Source organism: Oncorhynchus keta, chromosome 7 (genome assembly GCF_023373465.1).
Source record: "Oncorhynchus keta strain PuntledgeMale-10-30-2019 chromosome 7, Oket_V2, whole genome shotgun sequence".
Classification (NCBI taxonomy): Eukaryota; Metazoa; Chordata; class Actinopteri; order Salmoniformes; family Salmonidae; genus Oncorhynchus; species Oncorhynchus keta.
The window spans coordinates 41,025,878-41,050,465 of record NC_068427.1 but is presented as its reverse complement, the minus strand read 5'-3'; the positions used below and the strand labels follow the sequence as shown (position 1 = coordinate 41,050,465).

The 24,588-nt window shown below is 48.2% G+C and overlaps 1 protein-coding gene and 2 long non-coding RNA genes across 15 annotated transcripts in view; 2 read left to right on the top strand and 1 right to left on the bottom strand.

Annotated features, from left to right (window-relative positions):
* The window catches only part of LOC118386432 (tyrosine-protein phosphatase non-receptor type 4-like), a 134,365-nt gene that overhangs the window by 39,013 nt on the left and 70,764 nt on the right, over positions 1 to 24,588 (top strand). For 3 of the 4 annotated variants that reach the window (XR_008139960.1, XM_052522886.1, XM_052522887.1), the window contains exons 3-5: positions 18,991 to 19,110; positions 23,704 to 23,746; positions 23,834 to 23,912. Coding sequence is in view for 3 of the 4 variants with exons in the window: in XM_052522886.1 (XP_052378846.1) it covers positions 18,991 to 19,110; positions 23,704 to 23,746; positions 23,834 to 23,912 (242 nt within the window). In the remaining variant the exon portion in view is untranslated. The remainder of the gene's footprint in view (positions 1 to 18,990; positions 19,111 to 23,703; positions 23,747 to 23,833; positions 23,913 to 24,588) is intronic. The other variant, XM_052522888.1, reaches the window with a different exon arrangement.
* On the top strand, positions 910 to 8,155 carry LOC127931161 (uncharacterized). The gene is made up of 3 exons (XR_008140028.1): positions 910 to 1,030; positions 3,330 to 3,653; positions 8,008 to 8,155. It is a non-coding gene; the product is annotated as an uncharacterized LOC127931161 (long non-coding RNA).
* On the bottom strand, positions 10,822 to 12,622 carry LOC127931160 (uncharacterized). 10 transcript variants are annotated; one of them, XR_008140018.1, is made up of 3 exons: positions 12,601 to 12,622; positions 11,129 to 11,224; positions 10,822 to 10,968 (listed from the first exon to the last, which is right to left on the bottom strand). It is a non-coding gene; the product is annotated as an uncharacterized LOC127931160 (long non-coding RNA). The 10 variants fall into 10 exon arrangements; XR_008140024.1 differs by having other exon boundaries at positions 10,822 to 11,000; positions 11,193 to 11,224; XR_008140019.1 differs by lacking the exon at positions 12,601 to 12,622 and adding an exon at positions 12,313 to 12,334.

Here is a 24,588-nt window from a genome sequence, read left to right as displayed (position 1 = left end):
AGGACTATACAGTGATATAGAACAACACAGGTGGGGCCTGCAGGTAGGCTGCAGAAGACAATACAGTGGTATAGAACAACACTGGTGGGGCCTGCAGGTGGACTGCAGAAGGACTATACAGTGGTATAGAGCAACACGGGTGTGGCCTGCAGGTGGACTGCAGAAGGACTATACAGTGGTATAGAGCAACACGGGTGGGGCCTGCAGGTGGACTGCAGAAGGACTATACAGTGGTATAGAGCAACACGGGTGGGGCCTGCAGGTGGACTGCAGAAGGACTATACAGTGGTATAGAGCAACACGGGTGTGGCCTGCAGGTGGACTGCAGAAGGACTATACAGTGGTATAGAGCAACACGGGTGGGGCCTGCAGGTGGACTGCAGAAGGACTATACAGTGGTATAGAGCAACACGGGTGGGGCCTGCAGGTGGACTGCAGAAGGACTATACAGTGGTATAGAGCAACACGGGTGTGGCCTGCAGGTGGACTGCAGAAGGACTATACAGTGGTATAGAGCAACACGGGTGGGGCCTGCAGGTGGACTGCAGAAGGACTATACAGTGGTATAGAGCAACACGGGTGGGGCCTGCAGGTGGACTGCAGAAGGACTATACAGTGGTATAGAACAACACGGGTGTGGCCTGCAGGTGGACTGCAGAAGGACTATACAGTGGTATAGAGCAACACGGGTGGGGCCTGCAGGTGGACTGCAGAAGGACTATACAGTGGTATAGAGCAACACGGGTGGGGCCTGCAGGTGGACTGCAGAAGGACTATACAGTGGTATAGAGCAACACGGGTGGGGCCTGCAGGTGGACTGCAGAAGGACTATACAGTGGTATAGAGCAACACGGGTGGGGCCTGCAGGTGGACTGCAGAAGGACTATACAGTGGTATAGAGCAACACGGGTGGGGCCTGCAGGTAGACTGCAGAAGGACTAACAGTGGTATAGAGCAACACGGGTGGGGCCTGCAGGTAGACTGCAGAAGGACTAACAGTGGTATAGAGCAACACGGGTGGGGCCTGCAGGTAGGCTGCAGAAGGACTATACAGTGGTATAGAACAACACGGGTGGGGCCTGCAGGTGGACTGCAGAAGGACTATACAGTGGTATAGAACAACACGGGTGGGGCCTGCAGGTGGACTGCAGAAGGACTATACAGTGGTATAGAACAACACGGGTGTGGCCTGCAGGTGGACTGCAGAAGGACTATACAGTGGTATAGAGCAACACGGGTGGGGCCTGCAGGTGGACTGCAGAAGGACTATACAGTGGTATAGAGCAACACGGGTGGGGCCTACAGGTGGACTGCAGAAGGACTATACAGTGGTATAGAACAACACGGGTGGGGCCTGCAGGTGGACTGCAGAAGGACTATACAGTGGTATAGAGCAACACGGGTGTGGCCTGCAGGTGGACTGCAGAAGGACTATACAGTGGTATAGAGCAACACGGGTGGGGCCTGCAGGTGGACTGCAGAAGGACTATACAGTGGTATAGAGCAACACGGGTGGGGCCTGCAGGTGGACTGCAGAAGGACTATACAGTGGTATAGAGCAACACGGGTGTGGCCTGCAGGTGGACTGCAGAAGGACTATACAGTGGTATAGAGCAACACGGGTGGGGCCTGCAGGTGGACTGCAGAAGGACTATACAGTGGTATAGAGCAACACGGGTGGGGCCTGCAGGTGGACTGCAGAAGGACTATACAGTGGTATAGAGCAACACGGGTGTGGCCTGCAGGTGGACTGCAGAAGGACTATACAGTGGTATAGAGCAACACGGGTGGGGCCTGCAGGTGGACTGCAGAAGGACTATACAGTGGTATAGAGCAACACGGGTGGGGCCTGCAGGTGGACTGCAGAAGGACTATACAGTGGTATAGAACAACACGGGTGGGGCCTGCAGGTGGACTGCAGAAGGACTATACAGTGGTATAGAGCAACACGGGTGGGGCCTGCAGGTAGGCTGCAGAAGGACTATACAGTGGTATAGAACAACACGGGTGGGGCCTGCAGGTGGACTGCAGAAGGACTATACAGTGGTATAGAACAACACGGGTGGGGCCTGCAGAAGGACTATACAGTGGTATAGAACAACACGGGTGGGGCCTACAGGTGGACTGCAGAAGGACTATACAGTGGTATAGAACAACACAGGTGGGGCCTGCAGGTAGGCTGCAGAAGGACTATACAGTGGTATAGAGCAACACGGGTGGGGCCTGCAGGTGGACTGCAGAAGGACTATACAGTGGTATAGAGCAACACGGGTGGGGCCTGCAGGTGGACTGCAGAAGGACTATACAGTGGTATAGAGCAACACGGGTGGGGCCTGCAGGTGGACTGCAGAAGGACTATACAGTGGTATAGAACAACACGGGTGGGGCCTGCAGGTGGACTGCAGAAGGACTATACAGTGGTATAGAGCAACACGGGTGGGGCCTGCAGGTGGACTGCAGAAGGACTATACAGTGGTATAGAGCAACACGGGTGGGGCCTGCAGGTGGACTGCAGAAGGACTATACAGTGGTATAGAGCAACACGGGTGGGGCCTGCAGGTGGACTGCAGAAGGACTATACAGTGGTATAGAACAACACGGGTGGGGCCTGCAGGTGGACTGCAGAAGGACTATACAGTGGTATAGAGCAACACGGGTGGGGCCTGCAGGTAGGCTGCAGAAGGACTATACAGTGGTATAGAACAACACGGGTGGGGCCTGCAGGTGGACTGCAGAAGGACTATACAGTGGTATAGAACAACACGGGTGGGGCCTGCAGGTGGACTGCAGAAGGACTATACAGTGGTATAGAGCAACACGGGTGGGGCCTACAGGTGGACTGCAGAAGGACTATACAGTGGTATAGAACAACACGGGTGGGGCCTACAGGTGGACTGCAGAAGGACTATACAGTGGTATAGAGCAACACGGGTGGGGCCTGCAGGTGGACTGCAGAAGGACTATACAGTGGTATAGAGCAACACGGGTGGGGCCTGCAGGTGGACTGCAGAAGGACTATACAGTGGTATAGAACAACACGGGTGGGGCCTGCAGGTGGACTGCAGAAGGACTATACAGTGGTATAGAGCAACACGGGTGGGGCCTGCAGGTGGACTGCAGAAGGACTATACAGTGGTATAGAACAACACGGGTGGGGCCTGCAGGTGGACTACAGAAGGACTATACAGTGGTATAGAACAACACGGGTGTGGCCTGCAGGTGGACTGCAGAAGGACTATACAGTGGTATAGAACAACACGGGTGTGGCCTGCAGGTGGACTGCAGAAGGACTATACAGTGGTATAGAGCAACACGGGTGGGGCCTGCAGGTAGACTGCAGAAGGACTAACAGTGGTATAGAGCAACACGGGTGGGGCCTGCAGGTAGACTGCAGAAGGACTAACAGTGGTATAGAGCAACACGGGTGGGGCCTGCAGGTAGACTGCAGAAGGACTAACAGTGGTATAGAGCAACACGGGTGGGGCCTGCAGGTAGACTGCAGAAGGACTAACAGTGGTATAGAGCAACACGGGTGGGGCCTGCAGGTAGACTGCAGAAGGACTAACAGTGGTATAGAGCAACACAGGTGGGGCCTGCAGGTAGACTGCAGAAGGACTAACAGTGGTATAGAGCAACACGGGTGGGGCCTGCAGGTAGGCTGCAGAAGGACTATACAGTGGTATAGAACAACACGGGTGGGGCCTGCAGGTGGACTGCAGAAGGACTATACAGTGGTATAGAACAACACGGGTGGGGCCTGCAGGTGGACTGCAGAAGGACTATACAGTGGTATAGAACAACACGGGTGTGGCCTGCAGGTGGACTGCAGAAGGACTATACAGTGGTATAGAGCAACACGGGTGGGGCCTGCAGGTGGACTGCAGAAGGACTATACAGTGGTATAGAGCAACACGGGTGGGGCCTACAGGTGGACTGCAGAAGGACTATACAGTGGTATAGAACAACACGGGTGGGGCCTGCAGGTGGACTGCAGAAGGACTATACAGTGGTATAGAACAACACGGGTGGGGCCTGCAGGTGGACTGCAGAAGGACTATACAGTGGTATAGAGCAACACGGGTGGGGCCTGCAGGTAGGCTGCAGAAGGACTATACAGTGGTATAGAACAACACGGGTGGGGCCTGCAGGTGGACTGCAGAAGGACTATACAGTGGTATAGAACAACACGGGTGGGGCCTGCAGGTGGACTGCAGAAGGACTATACAGTGGTATAGAACAACACGGGTGTGGCCTGCAGGTGGACTGCAGAAGGACTATACAGTGGTATAGAGCAACACGGGTGGGGCCTGCAGGTGGACTGCAGAAGGACTATACAGTGGTATAGAGCAACACGGGTGGGGCCTACAGGTGGACTGCAGAAGGACTATACAGTGGTATAGAACAACACGGGTGGGGCCTGCAGGTGGACTGCAGAAGGACTATACAGTGGTATAGAACAACACGGGTGGGGCCTGCAGGTGGACTGCAGAAGGACTATACAGTGGTATAGAGCAACACGGGTGGGGCCTGCAGAAGGACTATACAGTGGTATAGAGCAACACGGGTGGGGCCTGCAGGTGGACTGCAGAAGGACTATACAGTGGTATAGAGCAACACGGGTGGGGCCTGCAGGTGGACTGCAGAAGGACTATACAGTGGTATAGAACAACACGGGTGGGGCCTGCAGGTGGACTGCAGAAGGACTATACAGTGGTATAGAGCAACACGGGTGGGGCCTGCAGGTAGGCTGCAGAAGGACTATACAGTGGTATAGAACAACACGGGTGGGGCCTGCAGGTGGACTGCAGAAGGACTATACAGTGGTATAGAACAACACGGGTGGGGCCTGCAGAAGGACTATACAGTGGTATAGAACAACACGGGTGGGGCCTACAGGTGGACTGCAGAAGGACTATACAGTGGTATAGAACAACACAGGTGGGGCCTGCAGGTAGGCTGCAGAAGGACTATACAGTGGTATAGAGCAACACGGGTGGGGCCTGCAGGTGGACTGCAGAAGGACTATACAGTGGTATAGAGCAACACGGGTGGGGCCTGCAGGTGGACTGCAGAAGGACTATACAGTGGTATAGAGCAACACGGGTGGGGCCTGCAGGTGGACTGCAGAAGGACTATACAGTGGTATAGAACAACACGGGTGGGGCCTGCAGGTGGACTGCAGAAGGACTATACAGTGGTATAGAGCAACACGGGTGGGGCCTGCAGGTGGACTGCAGAAGGACTATACAGTGGTATAGAGCAACACGGGTGGGGCCTGCAGGTGGACTGCAGAAGGACTATACAGTGGTATAGAGCAACACGGGTGGGGCCTGCAGGTGGACTGCAGAAGGACTATACAGTGGTATAGAACAACACGGGTGGGGCCTGCAGGTGGACTGCAGAAGGACTATACAGTGGTATAGAGCAACACGGGTGGGGCCTGCAGGTAGGCTGCAGAAGGACTATACAGTGGTATAGAACAACACGGGTGGGGCCTGCAGGTGGACTGCAGAAGGACTATACAGTGGTATAGAACAACACGGGTGGGGCCTGCAGGTGGACTGCAGAAGGACTATACAGTGGTATAGAGCAACACGGGTGGGGCCTACAGGTGGACTGCAGAAGGACTATACAGTGGTATAGAACAACACGGGTGGGGCCTACAGGTGGACTGCAGAAGGACTATACAGTGGTATAGAGCAACACGGGTGGGGCCTGCAGGTGGACTGCAGAAGGACTATACAGTGGTATAGAGCAACACGGGTGGGGCCTGCAGGTGGACTGCAGAAGGACTATACAGTGGTATAGAACAACACGGGTGGGGCCTGCAGGTGGACTGCAGAAGATAAGACAGTGGTATAGAACAACACGGGTGGGGCCTACAGGTGGACTGCAGAAGGACTATACAGTGGTATAGAGCAACACGGGTGGGGCCTACAGGTGGACTGCAGAAGGACTATACAGTGGTATAGAGCAACACGGGTGGGGCCTACAGGTGGACTGCAGAAGGACTATACAGTGGTATAGAGCAACACGGGTGGGGCCTGCAGGTGGACTACAGAAGGACTATACAGTGGTATAGAACAACACGGGTGGGGCCTGCAGGTGGACTGCAGAAGGACTATACAGTGGTATAGAGCAACACGGGTGGGGCCTACAGGTGGACTGCAGAAGGACTATACAGTGGTATAGAGCAACACGGGTGGGGCCTACAGGTGGACTGCAGAAGGACTATACAGTGGTATAGAGCAACACGGGTGGGGCCTGCAGGTGGACTACAGAAGGACTATACAGTGGTATAGAACAACACGGGTGGGGCCTGCAGGTGGACTGCAGAAGGACTATACAGTGGTATAGAACAACACGGGTGGGGCCTGCAGGTGGACTACAGAAGGACTATACAGTGGTATAGAACAACACGGGTGGGGCCTGCAGGTGGACTGCAGAAGGACTATACAGTGGTATAGAACAACACGGGTGGGGCCTGCAGGTGGACTGCAGAAGGACTATACAGTGGTATAGAACAACACGGGTGGGGCCTACAGGTGGACTGCAGAAGGACTATACAGTGGTATAGAGCAACACGGGTGGGGCCTGCAGGTGGACTGCAGAAGGACTATACAGTGGTATAGAGCAACACGGGTGGGGCCTGCAGGTGGACTGCAGAAGGACTATACAGTGGTATAGAACAACACGGGTGGGGCCTGCAGGTGGACTACAGAAGGACTATACAGTGGTATAGAACAACACGGGTGTGGCCTGCAGGTGGACTGCAGAAGGACTATACAGTGGTATAGAACAACACGGGTGGGGCCTGCAGGTGGACTGCAGAAGGACTATACAGTGGTATAGAACAACACGGGTGGGGCCTGCAGGTGGACTGCAGAAGGACTATACAGTGGTATAGAACAACACGGGTGGGGCCTGCAGGTGGACTGCAGAAGGACTATACAGTGGTATAGAGCAACACGGGTGGGGCCTGCAGGTGGACTGCAGAAGGACTATACAGTGGTATAGAACAACACGGGTGGGGCATGCAGGTGGACTGCAGAAGGACTATACAGTGGTATAGAACAACACGGGTGGGGCCTGCAGGTGGACTGCAGAAGGACTATACAGTGGTATAGAACAACACGGGTGGGGCCTGCAGGTGGACTGCAGAAGGACTATACAGTGGTATAGAGCAACACGGGTGGGGCCTGCAGGTGGACTGCAGAAGGACTATACAGTGGTATAGAGCAACACGGGTGGGGCCTGCAGGTGGACTGCAGAAGGACTATACAGTGGTATAGAGCAACACGGGTGGGGCCTGCAGGTGGACTGCAGAAGGACTATACAGTGGTATAGAGCAACACGGGTGGGGCCTGCAGGTGGACTGCAGAAGGACTATACAGTGGTATAGAGCAACACGGGTGGGGCCTGCAGGTGGACTGCAGAAGGACTATACAGTGGTATAGAACAACACGGGTGGGGTCTGCAGAAGGACTATACAGTGGTATAGAACAACACGGGTGGGGCCTGCAGGTGGACTGCAGAAGGACTATACAGTGGTATAGAACAACACGGGTGGGGCCTGCAGGTGGACTGCAGAAGGACTATACAGTGGTATAGAACAACACGGGTGGGGCCTGCAGGTGGACTGCAGAAGGACTATACAGTGGTATAGAGCAACACGGGTGGGGCCTGCAGGTGGACTGCAGAAGGACTATACAGTGGTATAGAACAACACGGGTGGGGCATGCAGGTGGACTGCAGAAGGACTATACAGTGGTATAGAACAACACGGGTGGGGCCTGCAGGTGGACTGCAGAAGGACTATACAGTGGTATAGAGCAACACGGGTGTGGCCTGCAGGTAGGCTGCAGAAGATAAGACAGTGGTATAGAACAACATGGGTGGGGCCTGCAGGTGGACTGCAGAAGGACTATACAGTGGTATAGAACAACACGGGTGGGGCCTGCAGAAGGACTATACAGTGGTATAGAGCAACACAGGTGGGGCCTGCAGGTAGACTGCAGAAGGACTAACAGTGGTATAGAGCAACACGGGTGGGGCCTGCAGGTAGACTGCAGAAGGACTAACAGTGGTATAGAGCAACACGGGTGGGGCCTGCAGGTAGACTGCAGAAGGACTAACAGTGGTATAGAGCAACACGGGTGGGGCCTGCAGGTGGACTGCAGAAGGACTATACAGTGGTATAGAACAACACGGGTGGGGCCTACAGGTGGACTGCAGAAGGACTATACAGTGGTATAGAGCAACACGGGTGGGGCCTGCAGGTAGGCTGCAGAAGGACTATACAGTGGTATAGAGCAACACGGGTGGGGCCTGCAGGTGGACTGCAGAAGGACTATACAGTGGTATAGAGCAACACGGGTGGGGCCTGCAGGTGGACTGCAGAAGGACTATACAGTGGTATAGAGCAACACGGGTGGGGCCTGCAGGTGGACTGCAGAAGGACTATACAGTGGTATAGAGCAACACGGGTGGGGCCTGCAGGTGGACTGCAGAAGGACTATACAGTGGTATAGAGCAACACGGGTGGGGCCTGCAGGTGGACTGCAGAAGGACTATACAGTGGTATAGAACAACACGGGTGGGGCCTGCAGGTAGGCTGCAGAAGGACTATACAGTGGTATAGAGCAACACGGGTGGGGCCTGCAGGTGGACTGCAGAAGGACTATACAGTGGTATAGAGCAACACGGGTGGGGCCTGCAGGTGGACTGCAGAAGGACTATACAGTGGTATAGAGCAACACAGGTGGGGCCTGCAGAACGACTATACAGTGGTATAGAGCAACACGGGTGGGGCCTGCAGGTGGACTGCAGAAGGACTATACAGTGGTATAGAGCAACACAGGTGGGGCCTGCAGGTGGACTGCAGAAGGACTATACAGTGGTATAGAACAACACGGGTGGGGCCTACAGGTGGACTGCAGAAGGACTATACAGGGGTATAGAGCAACACGGGTGGGGCCTGCAGGTGGACTGCAGAAGGACTATACAGTGGTATAGAACAACACGGGTGGGGCCTACAGGTGGACTGCAGAAGGACTATACAGTGGTATAGAACAACACGGGTGGGGCCTGCAGGTAGGCTGCAGAAGGACTATACAGTGGTATAGAGCAACACGGGTGGGGCCTACAGGTGGACTGCAGAAGGACTATACAGTGGTATAGAACAACACAGGTGGGGCCTACAGGTGGACTGCAGAAGGACTATACAGTGGTATAGAGCAACACGGGTGGGGCCTACAGGTGGACTGCAGAAGGACTATACAGTGGTATAGAACAACACGGGTGGGGTCTGCAGAAGGACTATACAGTGGTATAGAACAACACGGGTGGGGCCTGCAGGTGGACTGCAGAAGGACTATACAGTGGTATAGAACAACACGGGTGGGGCCTGCAGGTGGACTGCAGAAGGACTAACACAGAAAGATCAACATATTTGCCTTCTCTGGCAGAAGTCGGGACCTCCCCTGGCTTATTGTGTTCCCTGCAGTCGAAAATACCCTCTCGCTAGGGGTGGAGGAGGCTTGAGCACAGAGGTAGCTTGTTGTAATGTTTGTGAGGCGGGGCAGAGTATCTCTTCTCCCACCACCACTACACAGGATCTTCAGCCATGGAGATGGCAGGCCTTTGTAGAGCTCCACCTCTATGTCAACACACTCACTGAGGGTGAGGGACGAGGTGTCCTGTTGGATCGTCAACCTCACCTTCCTGTCCTCCTCTGAGAACAGCTCCTCCAGGGATCACCTTGTTTTGTACAATGGAGGGACTGTCTCCTCCATTTCCTCTCCTTCTCATTCAGACTCCTCCTGTTGCTGGTGCTCTGTCTGTCTGTCTGTCTGTCTGCTCCGGCTCCTCTGACAGCCCTGGTGTTGCTCCTGTCACATTTGCCTCAACAGTTGCCTTCCTCAGCCTGTCCCAGGTGGCGTAACTCACCAGCCTCCCTTTAAATCTGGGGTCCATTGCTGTGGCCTCATGCAGGAAGGCTTGAATGTCCTCATCCTGATAGCACTCGGAGAGGTTCTCCCAGACATTGTCTTTGATGGTTGCCACTAACGTTGTATCTTCATGCTTCACAGTGAAGAGCTCTTCTAGTTTGTGGAGGACGGTTTGATCTGTCCACAGGTGGCATTCTTTTCACATGATACACACAGTGTGGATGTATAGAGGATTCTCATGAGCTGGACAAACTCCTCAGTCTTAAGGAAGTCCTCGTCCTTCAGACGGTTCAGGTTGTCCTTGGTCGTTGCTTTTCTCAGTCGTGGATCCAAGGCCGCTGCTTGGATCACTGCCTACTGCTCCATGAATCTCTCTATCGTTAGATAGAGGTCCATCTGGTCCTGACATCAATGATGAGTGAGTGTTGCTGAAGGTCGGAAACAACAACAAAAAACAACATGCATTTAATTACCACACACTTGAATTTTGAATTAAATTGTTAAATGTGGGAATTTCAAAATAATACTTTAATAGGTTGAAATGGCTTCTTACCAAGGAGCTGCTGCTTTTCCTTCAAAACTGTTTTGGACATCGAGGATCTCTTGAACCACATGACCACTGCTTGCTTTGATTCAGGCTGCCCATTTATCAATGGAAGTAATATTGTAGATTTTATGTGCTGCTAGATTTACTATGTGCACAAAGCTCTTGATGGCAACATCCATATTGCCAGCTATATCAACAGTCACAGCTACAATATTTCTCGGCTCTGTCTCAAACTCTTCCTGAATGTCTGAGATCTCCTCTGCCACTACTTCGCCAGTTTGCGATTTGTATACTGTCCTGGTGTGGATGACCTTCTGTTTTACACTGTCCTGGTGTGGATGACCTTCTGTTGTACACTGTCCTGGTGTGGATGACCTTCTGTTGTACACTGTCCTGGTGTGGATGACCTTCTGTTGTACACTGTCCTGGTGTGGATGACCTTCTGTTGTACACTGTCCTGGTGTGGATGACCTTCTGTTTTACACTGTCCTGGTGTGGATGACCTTCTGTTGTACACTGCCCTGGTGTGGATGACCTTCTGTTGTACACTGTCCTGGTGTGGATGACCTTCTGTTGTACACTGTCCTGGTGTGGATGACCTTCTGTTGTACACTGTCCTGGTGTGGAGGACCTTCTGTTGTACACTGTCCTGGTGTGGATGACCTTCTGTTTTACACTGTCCTGGTGTGGATGACCTTCTGTTGTACACTGTCCTGGTGTGGATGACCTTCTGTTGTACACTGTCCTGGTGTGGATGACCTTCTGTTGTACACTGTCCTGGTGTGGAGGACCTTCTGTTGTACACTGTCCTGGTGTGGAGGACCTTCTGTTGTACACTGTCCTGGTGTGGAGGACCTTCTGTTGTACACTGTCCTGGTGTGGAGGACCTTCTGTTGTACACTGTCCTGGTGTGGAGGACCTTCTGTTGTACACTGTCCTGGTGTGGAGGACCTTCTGTTGTACACTGTCCTGGTGTGGAGGACCTTCTGTTGTACACTGTCCTGGTGTGGAGGACCTTCTGTTGTACACTGTCCTGGTGTGGAGGACCTTCTGTTGTACACTGTCCTGGTGTGGATGACCTTCTGTTGTACACTGTCCTGGTGTGGAGGACCTTCTGTTGTACACTGTCCTGGTGTGGAGGACCTTCTGTTTTACACTGTCCTGGTGTGGAGGACCTTCTGTTGTACACTGTCCTGGTGTGGAGGACCTTCTGTTGTACACTGTCCTGGTGTGGATGACCTTCTGTTGTACACTGTCCTGGTGTGGAGGACCTTCTGTTGTACACAGTCCTGGTGTGGAGGACCTTCTGTTTTACACTGTCCTGGTGTGGAGGACCTTCTGTTGTACACTGTCCTGGTGTGGAGGACCTTCTGTTGTACACTGTCCTGGTGTGGATGACCTTCTGTTTTACACTGTCCTGGTGTGGATGACCTTCTGTTTTACACTGTCCTGGTGTGGAGGACCTTCTGTTGTACACTGACCTGGTGTGGAGGACCTTCTGTTTTACACTGACCTGGTGTGGATGAACTTCTGTTTTACACTGACCTGGTGTGGATGAACTTCTGTTTTACACTGTCCTGGTGTGGAGGACCTTCTGTTTTACACTGTCCTGGTGTGGATGACCTTCTGTTGTACACTGTCCTGGTGTGGAGGACCTTCTGTTTTACACTGTCCTGGTGTGGATGACCTTCTGTTTTACACTGTCCTGGTGTGGAGGACCTTCTGTTTTACACTGTCCTGGTGTGGAGGACCTTCTGTTGTACACTGTCCTGGTGTGGATGACCTTCTGTTTTACACTGTCCTGGTGTGGATGACCTTCTGTTTTACACTGTCCTGGTGTGGAGGACCTTCTGTTTTACACTGACCTGGTGTGGATGAACTTCTGTTGTACACTGTCCTGGTGTGGATGAACTTCTGTTTTACACTGTCCTGGTGTGGATGACCTTCTGTTTTACACTGCCCTGGTGTGGATGACCTTCTGTTTTACACTGACCTGGTGTGGATGAACTTCTGTTTTACACTGTCCTGGTGTGGAGGACCTTCTGTTTTACACTGTCCTGGTGTGGAGGACCTTCTGTTTTACACTGTCCTGGTGTGGATGACCTTCTGTTTTACACTGTCCTGGTGTGGAGGACCTTCTGTTTTACACTGCCCTGGCTTGTGTACTGCACTGTAACAGAGAGATAGTGGTCCTGACAGAGGCTGGTCCACCCGTCTGATGTGATGGCCAGCTTTGGCACGTCCTTCAGCTCAGTGATCACATTGGCCTTTTCTACACCACACACCAGGTAGGAATGAATATTTCTCTAAGGTAACTCCTGGAAAGAGGGGTATATTTGTGTTGAGTGCCTTGCTCATCTCCCTACAGTACAAAAACTGTTCATGTGTTGAATTATCATTATTGCATTGTGGAGTGATGAGTCTAATACAACCCTTTTATACTACTACTAAACATTAATATAACTCAACATATACTGACAGACTGTTACCTGAAGACCTTGGAGTCCACTGTTGCAAAGGGGTGTAGGCCATTCACTATGACCTTGGTCACGGTTAGGTGGCACTCGTTCACCCTCTCCTCAGTCATCCTCCCACTAGCTGCCAGCGTGAAGGGGCTTTGGGCTTGTCTTTAAGTCGCTCTGGATAAGAGCGTCTGCTAAATTACTTAAATGTAATGTAAATGTCTTTGGCTTGGACCAGCAGTATTAGAGGGAGGAGTGGGTTGGTTCATTGTTGCTGCAACTTTAACAGAAAAGTAGCAAAATCTTTAAATGGGCGATTTAAATTTCTGAACACACCCATAGCTCAACAATCAGCTGGCTAATGGTTCCTTTTGATCAGGAACCCATGTTCTCATAATTGAGTTAACTTGTTATGGCTGCAATCCCGTTAACGGGATAATTGTCATAATTGTTATTATTGCATAGCGCTACATTCAATGAATATTACTAAAAATATTTATATTAATGAAATCACAAGTGAAATATAGGAAAACACAGTGTTGTTATTAATCCACCTGTCGTCAGATTTTGAAAATGTGCTTTACAGCGAAAGCAATCTAAGCGTTTGTGTAAGTTTATCGATCGCTCGACAAAACATTAAGTACACTTAGCATCAAGTAGCTTGGTCACAAATCAGAAAAGCAATTAAATTAATTGTTTACCTTTGATCTTCCTTTTCACTCACAAGACTCCCAGTTACACAATAAATGTTCCTTTTGTTACATAAAGATTATTTTTATATTCAAAATACCTCTGTTTGTTTGGCGCGTTATGTTCAGAAATCCACAGGAAAGAGCGGTCACGACAACGCAGACAAATTCCAAATACTTTTCGTAATGTCCACCGAAACATGTCATGTTTTTTTATAATCAATCCTCGGGTTGTTTTTAAAATATATAATCGATAATATATCAACCGCAAATGTCTATCAGTAGGAGAGGGAAAAGTAATGGCTGTCCAAACTCTGTTGCGCGAGCAAAACTCATGCGACCACTTGACACGATGTTGTCTTTCTGGCTCATTTTTCAATATAAAAGCCTTATACTATGTCTGAAGACATGACACCTTGAGGACGCGATAGGAAAATGAATCTGGTTGATATCCCCTTTAAATGGAGCAAAGGGAGGCAAAGGAACATGGAGTTTTCAAAATAGAAGCCACTTCCTGATTTGATTTTCCTCAGGGTTTCGCCTGCAATATCAGTTCTGTTATCCTCACAGACAATATTTGGACAGTTTTGGAAACTTTAGAGTGTTTTCTATCCAATACTACTAATAATATGCATATATTAGCAACTGAGACTGAGGAGCTGGCCGTTTACAATGAGCACCTTTTCATCCAAGCTACTCAATACTACCCCTGCAGCCATAGGAAGTTAACTCCGTGTGTGGGCTCTGGGCTGCTAGCATACATACCTAACGTAGATCAGCCAACGACAGATGAACTACGAGCTAGGCAGTCAAACTGTGCATTTCTCTGCCTGTGCATGATGCACTTTCGAACAAGCAAAAGTCTTGTTGCATTGTGGCAACGAGCATCGTCAGCATCGACTTTGGTGAAGTGTATCCACACTTTTGTATGTTTAGTTCTCTCTGCCATCGTCACTAATTAAGAGCAGGGTCTTTGTGCAGGCGACAAGCTCCGTGAGAGCGATCTCTTCTGGATTGGGAATAGTGAAAATGCATCATATGAATGTCTTAATCTTATTGCAAATTAGAAACGGTTGGTGAAATTATAAAATGTGTAGCAAATAAATATAAAATGTATTTTCCTAATTTCTCCAGTTCCGAAAGCAGAACCAATAATGTTGGTTTATAATTTAGCCCCGGGGCCTATTTAAAACCTGGTTTCGGGACCCATCCCTAGTTCAGTGTCTGTATTTAGCTAGGCAAGTCAGATGAGAACAAATTCTTATTTACCGGGGAACAGTGGGATAATTGCCTTGTTCAGGGGCAGAACAACCGATTTTTACCAAGTCAGCTCGGAGATTCGATCCAGCAACCTTCCAGTTACTGGCCCACTAGGCTACCTGCCACCCCAAATGGCCACACAATCATATTACATGTTAGGAGGAATATAAAAGAGCTTGCACAAACCCCCCTCCCCATGTTATTTTTATTATATAATGTGGGAATATGTGAATTATATTATTATGTAACTTCTCTGAGTTAATGTTTTTCAGGTTGATACTGTATACACTCCATCTGTTGCCGCGGTAGCCCGGCTATAAAAGGAGCTTGTGACACTGATCTTGGCTCAGCAGCTAAATGAATAAAGCTCAACTTTCCTTCGATTTCCTTCCTCAGTTCCGCATCGATTTGTACTCTGCAGTTCCTGGAAAGCCATCCGTCCCTGGCATAACAAGAGTTGGATTGATCAGATTTGTCCAAGCCTTGTCGTGACCTACATTCCCTGAGTGATTGGTTCCTCTGAATGTGAAGGGAAACTGAGAAGACCAGATGGAGTGATGAGAAAGTAGGAAGGGAGGAGGAGTGAGGATGATGAACGGGACAGTAGGAAAGAACCTGAGTGATTGTTGGTGTCAGACGGGTCACTAAATATTGTCACTAAACAACTAACATCGGTTCAATTACTTGAATTACATGTAGTATCAACTCAAGAACTGTGGGATGCTGGAATGGAGTTTTCATTAAGCAAATATTCAACCTAGTTCAGCTCAGAAACATGGTAATTAACTACAATGACCATAATCCATTGCACTTGTTTTTTCCCCAGCTCAGGCAGAGATGGATACACTTGTATGCCTGCTATGTTAGGTTAGATGCACACAGACCACAGCCTGAATGAGAGAGAGGATTGTGCACATCACAGCAACAAGAGAGAGGGAAAGAGACAGTTTAAGTATGCCTCATCTTCTTTGAAGAACTAGTAAAATAATTTAGTCAGACAGCTCTGCAGCTCGCCTAGCAAACTAAATAGGATGACTCACCACCGTACGATATGGGGAGTGTAGAGATAATGTTGGCTGGCTGCTGAGCAGAGATGATGACTTTAAGGAATGAAAAATAATAAAGACGTGAAATAAAAACGAAGTAATATACACAACTGAAATGTTTTATTTCATAGTAATTTCCTATTTTTGTATGGATATTTACCCAATGTGGACCTGACAGAGACAATAGAATATGTTCAATGATAACTGCTTTTGGCTTTGGAATTTCCATGAAAAAGCTCCTCACTCTCCATGCCTCCCTCATCCTCTCCCTTCCCTCCCTGACTCCTCCTTTGCCTGCCTGCCTCCTTCTCTCCTTTTCCTGCCTGCCTCCTTCTTGCTCTCCCTGCCTGCCGCCTCCTTTCCCTGCCCCCCTCCCTCCCTGCCTCCTTTGCCTGCCTGCCTCCTTCTCCCTCTCCCTCCCTGCCACCTCCTTTCCCTGCCTCCCTCCCCTCCCTGCCTGCCTCCTTTTCTCTTTCTCTTCCTCCATCCCTGTCTATCTGTCTTCTACTGCTCCTGAACAAGCTGTCTCATGTCCACATTTCACTCATTCCTCCAAGCTCAGGCTCTAGTAGTGCCCCAAGCCTCCTTTTCAGAGTCTTTACCAGAGATCCATCTAGCTCTTCTTCTCTTATGATTGCAACCATGTTCAGTATGTTTACATGTAAATACTATATTTCTCATACATATAGACTTTCGTGCATTGACACCATCTACTTTAGAGATCTAGTTTCCATTCAGACCCAAGGCTTGTATTCACCTAACATTCTCCCCCTCCCTCACCAGTCCAGTCCTCACACCATCTCAGGCGCTGGCTCACAGATAGTGGTGGAGGTATTGATAAAGATCAGCACAAAGACTGTTTGTATGGCCTTGTCTGCCGAGTCGTCAATCATCCACTCACTCTCTCTCTCTGTCTCTATGTCCCAGCCCAGTCTTCAGTGAGGATCTCAGAATGGGCCCATTGCCATTGTCCTCCATAGATAACTGAAGTATCTTTCGAGACCTGTTAATCTAACTTTCCCATGTTTTATCCAAACCTCAAGGAGAAGGTGCCAGCCCAGTTTAAATAGTTACTGCCTATGTCAAATAAGATTGTATTGGTCACATACACATATTTAGCAGATGATATTGCGAGTGTAGCAAAATGCTTGTATGTGGCATCAATATGAGTCAAACATGAATTCTAGTGTCAAACTTGACTATAAAGTGTAAATAGGATAATTTTGGTCATAAAGTCACTCGTCTAAAACTGAGTTTGTAACATCCTTGCGTCACAATGGGTAATTGAAGGTTGGGTTTTGATTTAATGATGTCCATTTGTCCACTGACATGGAGTGCTGCGGTGATTTGCTCTCTATCCAATAGCATAGACCTGCCCAGCGGCTCCGACTTTGTTCAAATAAGATAACACGTTGTTTTACTTGACAAGTGCTGCACCAAACACCTTAGTTAGATATAAAATTGTGCAACTAAAATGTCCTTTGGAATAACATATATTAGAATCACTGGCCACTTTTAGAAATGGATCTCTAGTCGCTTTAATAATGTTTCCGTTTCTAGCATTACTCCTCTCGTATGTATAAACTGCACTCACACTATTCTACGATATCTTAGTCACTTTTAAATTGTGTTTACATATTGCATCATCCATTTCATATGTGTATATACTGTATTGTGTTCTATACTACACCAATGACTGTTAACCTTTCTGGCGCAGGTGTTCCGCTAGCGACCCACCTCGACAACATCCAGTGAAATTGCAGAGCGTGAAATTCAAATGACAGGAAATAGAAATATTTAACATTCATGAAAATACAAGTGTCATACATCAAAATAAAGCTTAACTTCTTGTTAATCTAACCACTGTGTCAGATTTCAAAAAGGCTTCACGGCAAAAGCACACCATGCGATTATCTGAAGACAGCGCCCCACATACAAAAGCATGAAAAACATATTTCAACCAAGCAGGTGCGCCACAAGTCCGAAATATAATAAATGCCTTACCTTTGAAGATCTTCTGTTGGCACTCCAAAATGTCCAAGCTACATCACAAATGGTCATTTTGTTCGATAATGTCCTTCTTTATATCCCCAAAAACTCAGTTTAGCTGGCGCGCTTCATTCAATAATCCACCGGTTTCCCTCCTTCAAAATGCATACAAAATGAATCTCAAACGTTACCAATAAATGTATCCAAACAAGTCAAACAACGTTTATAATCAAACTTAAGGTACTCTAATACGTAAATAACTGTCCACTTTAATAATGTCTCTTGCATTACTCATCTTATATGTATAAACTGTACTCTACTATTCTACGGTATCTTAGTCACTTTAATTGTGTGTAAATATTGCGTCACGCATCTATGTATATACTGTGCTCTATATTATGCCACTATCTTAGTCCAATGCTGCTCTGACATGTATCTATGTATGTATATATTCTTAATCCATTCCTTGCTTAGATTTACGTGTGTTTTGGGTATATGTTGTGAAACTGTTAGATATTACTGCACTGTCGGAGATAGAGACACAAGCATTTGGATACACCCGCAGTAACATCTGCCAAACACGTGTGTATGTGACCAACACAAATTTGATTTGATTTGGTGTCATCTAACTGAGGGTTGAGGCTAAACATAGTGTACGTGGGGAGAGGCTGTGTTTCCCCATTCTGTCAGCAGCCCAGAGCTGCCAGTCTGCTCCCTGTGGCTTAGAACTGGCCTGGGGCTGTGACATGGACTTACCTCTGTGGAGCACCGTGTCAACACCATCCCCTCACTTGCACAGCACTGCAGTGTGTCACATGGGAGAGTGGGAGGGGCAGAAGGGAGACAAGTGGTTGTCACTGTGTCCCTGGTGTGACTGTGCTATGGGAGACGGACAGTGATAGGTAGCAGCTACTCAGACCTGGCTGCCATGGAGACTTGAGGCATGGAGAGTTTGCTAGGAGACACACAAATAATTTGTTCTTTTCTCGCCCCCTCATTCTCACCCCCCTGTCCCCCCCCTCTACCCCCCTGCCCCTCTCTCTACAGAAGCACAACCAGGGTCAGGTCTTACTGGAGGAAGTGTTTAAACACCTGGAGCTGACAGAGAGGGATTACTTCGGCCTGCATCTGTCCGACGACTCCTCCGACAGCCCGGTAGGTGCCAAGGTCAGACTCTTGATGGCAAAACACCTTTTTACACTTCAGTCAACACTGTCTCGTTCACTACTGTCCATCTCCATCAAGTGTTTCACTTGAGGACAGCCTTTTCCTGCTCTCACCTAAATGTAACTCTCTGTGGTGAATTTAGTCTTCAGACAAGTGTGTTGCTGTGAGAAATGGAGGGGGTGGAGAGGGATAAAATACATAACCTGTTGTACAATCCATCTGTTAGCCTAAGTCATGTTGGAAGCCTGTATGTTAATGGGACATTGCCTGCCACTGCACACTATACTACAACACAGCTGATGGTCGCCTCGCTTCGAGTCCTAAGGAAACTATGCAGAATTTTTTTCCCCCCATGTATTAATTCTTACATTGTCACCCCAGAAAATCTTAAGCGTTATTATATACAGCTGGGAAGAACTATTGGATATAAGCGCGACTTCAACTTACCAACATTATGACCAGGAATACGACTTTCCCGACGCGGATCCTTTGTTCGGACCACCACCCAGGACATGCGATCTTATCCCAGCGGTCGACCCGAATCAACGTTGCCGAAGGAAGAGGCAGACGGAGCGGCCTCCTGGTCAGGCTCCGTAAGGCGTGCACAACGCCCACCGCTTCAGAGTATACTACTCACCAATGTTCAGTCTTTTGACAACAAGGTAATTAGAGATTAGAGCAAGGGTTCCCTTTCAGAGAGACATCAGAGATTGTAACATTCTCTGTTTCACGGAAACATATCTTTCTCGGGATACGTTGTCGGAGTCTGTTCAGCCACCGGGCTTCTTCATGCATCGTGCCGACAGATATAAATACATCTCTGTGAAGAAGTGTGGTGGTGGTGTATGCTTCATGATTAACGACTTATGGGGTAATCATAACAACATACAGGAACTCAAGTCCTTCTGCTCACCCGACCTAGAATTCCTTACAATCAAAAGCCGGCCATATTATCTCCCAAGAGCATTCTTGTCAGTTGTCGACACAGTTGTGTATATACCCCCTCAAGCAGACACCACAGCGGCTCTCAAGGAACTTCACTGGACTTTATGTAACCTGGAAACCATATATCCTGAGGCTGCATTTATTGTAGCTGGGGATTTTAACAAAGCACATCTGAGAACAAGGCTACCTATATTCTACCAGCATATTGATTGCAGCAGTCGCGCAAACAATACACTCGATTACTGCTACTCTAACTTCCGTGGTGCATACATGGCCCTCCCTTCGGCAAATCCGACCACGACTCCATCTTGCTCCTACCGTCTTATAGGCAGAAACTCAAACATGACGTACCGGTGACTAGAACCATTCAACGCTGGTCTGACCATTCGGAATCCACACTTCAAGATTGTTTTTGATCACGCAGGCTGGGAAAGGTTCCGGGCAGCCTCAGAGAATAACATTGATCTATACGCTGACTTGGTGAGTGAGTTTATAAGGAAGTGCATTAGAGATGTTGTACTCAATGTGACTATTAAAACCTAACCTAACCAGAAACCGTGGATCGATGGTGGCATTCGCGCAAAACTGAAAGTTTGAACCATTGTTTAACCATGGTAAGAGGACTGGGAATATGGCCGAAAATAAACAATTCAATTCGCAATTCAACAGCTCAGACATGCGACGTATGTGGCAGGGTCTACAGACAATCACGGACTACAAAAATAAAACTAGCCACGTCACGGACAACGTCTCGCTTCCAAACAAACTAAGCACCTTTGCCCGCTTTGAGAATAATACAGTGCCACTGTTGCGGCCCGCTAACAAGGGCTGCGGCTTCTCCTTCTCTGTGGCCGACGGGAGTAAGACATTTTAAACGTGTTAACCCTCGCAAGGCTGCCAGCCCAGACTTCATCCCCCGCCGCATTCTCAGAGCATGCACAGACCAGCTGGCAGGTGTGTTCACGGAAATATTATATAGCTCCCGATCCCAGTCTTCTGTCCCCACATGCTTCAAGATGTCCACCATCGTTCCTGTTCCCAAGAAGGCAAAGATAAATTAACTAAATGACTACCGCCCCGTAGCACTCACTTCTGTCATCATGAAGTGCTTACCATTTTAGAATAAGGCTTGATGCATACTGGTAACATTTTCAGATATTACACTTTTCTAATTTTGACAAAGTGGTTTCATTTCAAGTGTACTGTTAACCTGTTAAGTGTACTGTTAACCTGCTGGGTCACTAGCTAACGTGTGATCTTATTCTTCGTATCTCAGATGCATTTGCTTGACTAGTTATAGCCGTTGAACCTGCTGGTTAGGTACCTGCAGATTCATGTAGGGTAGTAATGTCATGTTGTTGGTCCATTATGGTCCATTGTTTTGCTTGCTAGCTAGCAAAACAATATCTTAACAAAACATGTCTTAACAAAAGACTCCACTCTAATTTTGACAAAGTATTTTCATTTAAAGTTCGTGTACTGTTAGCTAGCTAGCTAATGTTAGCTGGCTGGCTCGCTAACTAACGTCATGCGTTGGGATTGATTGTTTACCTAGCTAGCTATCGAGCTACATTTCTTAACAAAACACCCTTTGAATATGTCCGTTGTCAGTAAATTTGGCAACAAAGCGTAATTCAATTGTTGCCAGTCGCACAGGTACAGTCACCAACACTCTGGATAACATGAAAAAAGCCTAACCAGCTCTGCTAGGGTGAGTAAAATAATCAGAGTGGGGTGTTCTCTCATTGTGTCTGGAAGTAGCAAGCCAATGTTAGCGTGGGTGCTTGACTGTAGTTGTGTGGTCAGAGCCTTCGAAACAACCCTACTTACTTATTGGCCAGAACGTCCAGTGTGCACTCTGAACTCGAAACCACAGATGGAGCTATAGGGTGAGTAATGTTCAGTGAGCTGTTCTCTCTCTCTCTTAGATGTCTGGAAGTAGCTGGACGATTAGTACAGGACGCACGGATCAGTGTGTGAACAATGCTGAATTTTTACAATTTAATCAACTTTCAAAGCAGAATTACTTTCCCATTGTTTCCTCAAATGCCGTGTATGATATACCATTTTGTAGCTATGAGTCTCTAATTTATCCAATGTAAATAACAGAAATTCAAATGTTGCTACATAAGACGGAATCCAGGTGGTGAGTTGTATTTACTCCGTACTTTGTTAAAGTACCTTTTGCAGCAATTACAGACTTGAGTCTTCTTGAGTATGATGCTACAAGCTGAGCATACCTGTATTTGGGGAGTTTCTTCCATTTATTCTCTGCAGATCCTCTCAAGGTCTGTCATGTTGGATGGGGAGCGTCATTGCACAGGTATTTTCAGGTCTCTCCAGAAATGTTCGATCGGGTTCAAGTCCGAGCTCTGCCTGGACCACTCAGAGACTGTTAGGAAGTTAACTCTTTCCCCAGGCTGATGTCCTGAGCGCTCTAGACGAGGTTCTCATCAAGGATCTCTATTTACTGCTCACCTTTCCCTCGATCCTGACTAGTCTCCCAGTCCCTGCCACTGAAAAACATCCCCACAGTATAATTCTACCACCACCATGCTTCACTGTAGGGATGGTATTAGCCAGGTGATGAGCGGTGCCTGGTTTCCTCCAGACTTGACGCTTGCCATTCAGGCCAAAGAGTTCAATCTTGGTTTCAGCAGACCAGAGAATCTTGTTTCTCTTGGTCTGAGAGTCCTTTATGTGCCTTTTAGCAAACTCCAAGCGGGCTGTTGTGTGCCTTTTTATTGAGGAGTGGCTTCTGTCTGGCCACTGTACCATAAAGGTCTGATTGATGGAGTGCTGCGGAGATGGTTGTCCTTTTGGAAGATTCTCCCATCTCCACAGAGGAACTCCGGAGCTCTTTCAGAGTGACCATCGGATACTTGGTCACCTCCCCGACCAAAGCCCTTCTCCCCCGATTGTTCCGTTTGGCTGGGCGACCAGCTCTAAAAAAAAGTCTTGGTGGTTTCAAACTTCTTCCGTTTAAGAATGATAGAGGCCCCTGTGTTCTTGGACTTTCAATGCTGCAGAAAGGTTTTGGTGCCCTTCCCCAGATCTGTGCCTCGACACAATCCTGTCTCGGAGCTCTACGGACAATTCCTTCGACCTCATGGCTTGGTTTTTGCTCTGACATGCACTGTCAACTGTGGGTCCTTATATAGACAGGTGTGTGCTTTTCTAAATCATGTCCGGTCAATTGAATTTACCACAGGTGGACTCCAAGTTGTCAAAGAATCTCAAGGATGATCAATGGAAACAGGATGCACCTTAGCTCAATTTCGAGTCTCATAGCAAAGGGTCTATGTAAATAAGCTATTTCATTATTTTTGTTTGCATTTGCAAACATTTCTAAACCTGTTTTTTCTTTGTCATTATGGGGTATTGTGTGTAGATTGAGGATTTGTTTCTATTTAATGCATTTTAGAATACGGCTTTAATGTGACAAAATCTGTAAAAAGTGAAGGGTTCTGAATACTTTCCGAATGCACTGTTACTAGCTACAGATCATCACGGCCCAGCCTGCATTTCCCAACTAGAAAACAGAGAGTGAGAGGTGGAGGGGGCTGACTTGTGAATAATTGAGAATGAACACGGCTGCTGAGGAAATGCTGTGGTGTCATTGAGTTTCTCCTCATTTATCTTTTACAGAGATGGCTGGATCCAAACAAACCCATCAGGAAGCAACTTAAACGTAGGTGAACCTTCAGTAGATGGATGAACTAGGAAGTGGTTCTTTTTAAGTGTAGATACAATAATCTCTTTCATTGTGCGTTTACAGGGGGATCGCCTCATAATCTGAGCTTCAGAGTGAAGTTCTTTGTGACCGACCCTAATAAACTTCAGGAAGAGTACACTAGGTAAGGATACTAATTAGGAATGGAACATTTTGCTTCATGTTTAATCTGCCAAAATTCCACGTCAATTCAAAATGTAGAATAATGGTCCTACTACGTATGTATGACCAGGCAATGACGTTATATCAACTGCAACCCTTTACAGACATGGAATGCAGCTACAGTAATGTGTCAATAGCGACCACTGATAACAATTTATGAATGCTTCAGAAGGGCCTGTACCTTTTCAGACGGTAGAGTTCTGCTCCGGGATAGGTTCTCTTCTTTCTCTGACCACAAGAAACGTGTGCTGCTGTGTTGTTTTTTTATGGTAGAGTAGCTAGATGTACTTTCTTTCTACTAAATGTCTTGGTAAGTCACGGTATTTAAAATAACTTTACTTTTTTAGGAGAGAGTGTTCTGCAGGCAGTCTGTGCAAAGCAGTTTGAGATGATTTGATTGACAGTTCTGGTCGCCTAGTGATGGAAGTTAGACCCACTTCAGAAGCAGCATTACTTTACAGACAACTAAAATGCCATTCATATCTCCAGAGAAAGTTTTGTGTGAGCATTTAAAAAGCCGTAGTGTAGCCTTACCCTAACAGACAAACAAAAATGTTGTAGCCGAGGCGCTTTCCATTCCATTATATCTGAAAAGGGTAATATTTACAAGCTACCAGTAGCCTACTGTAATTTCATAT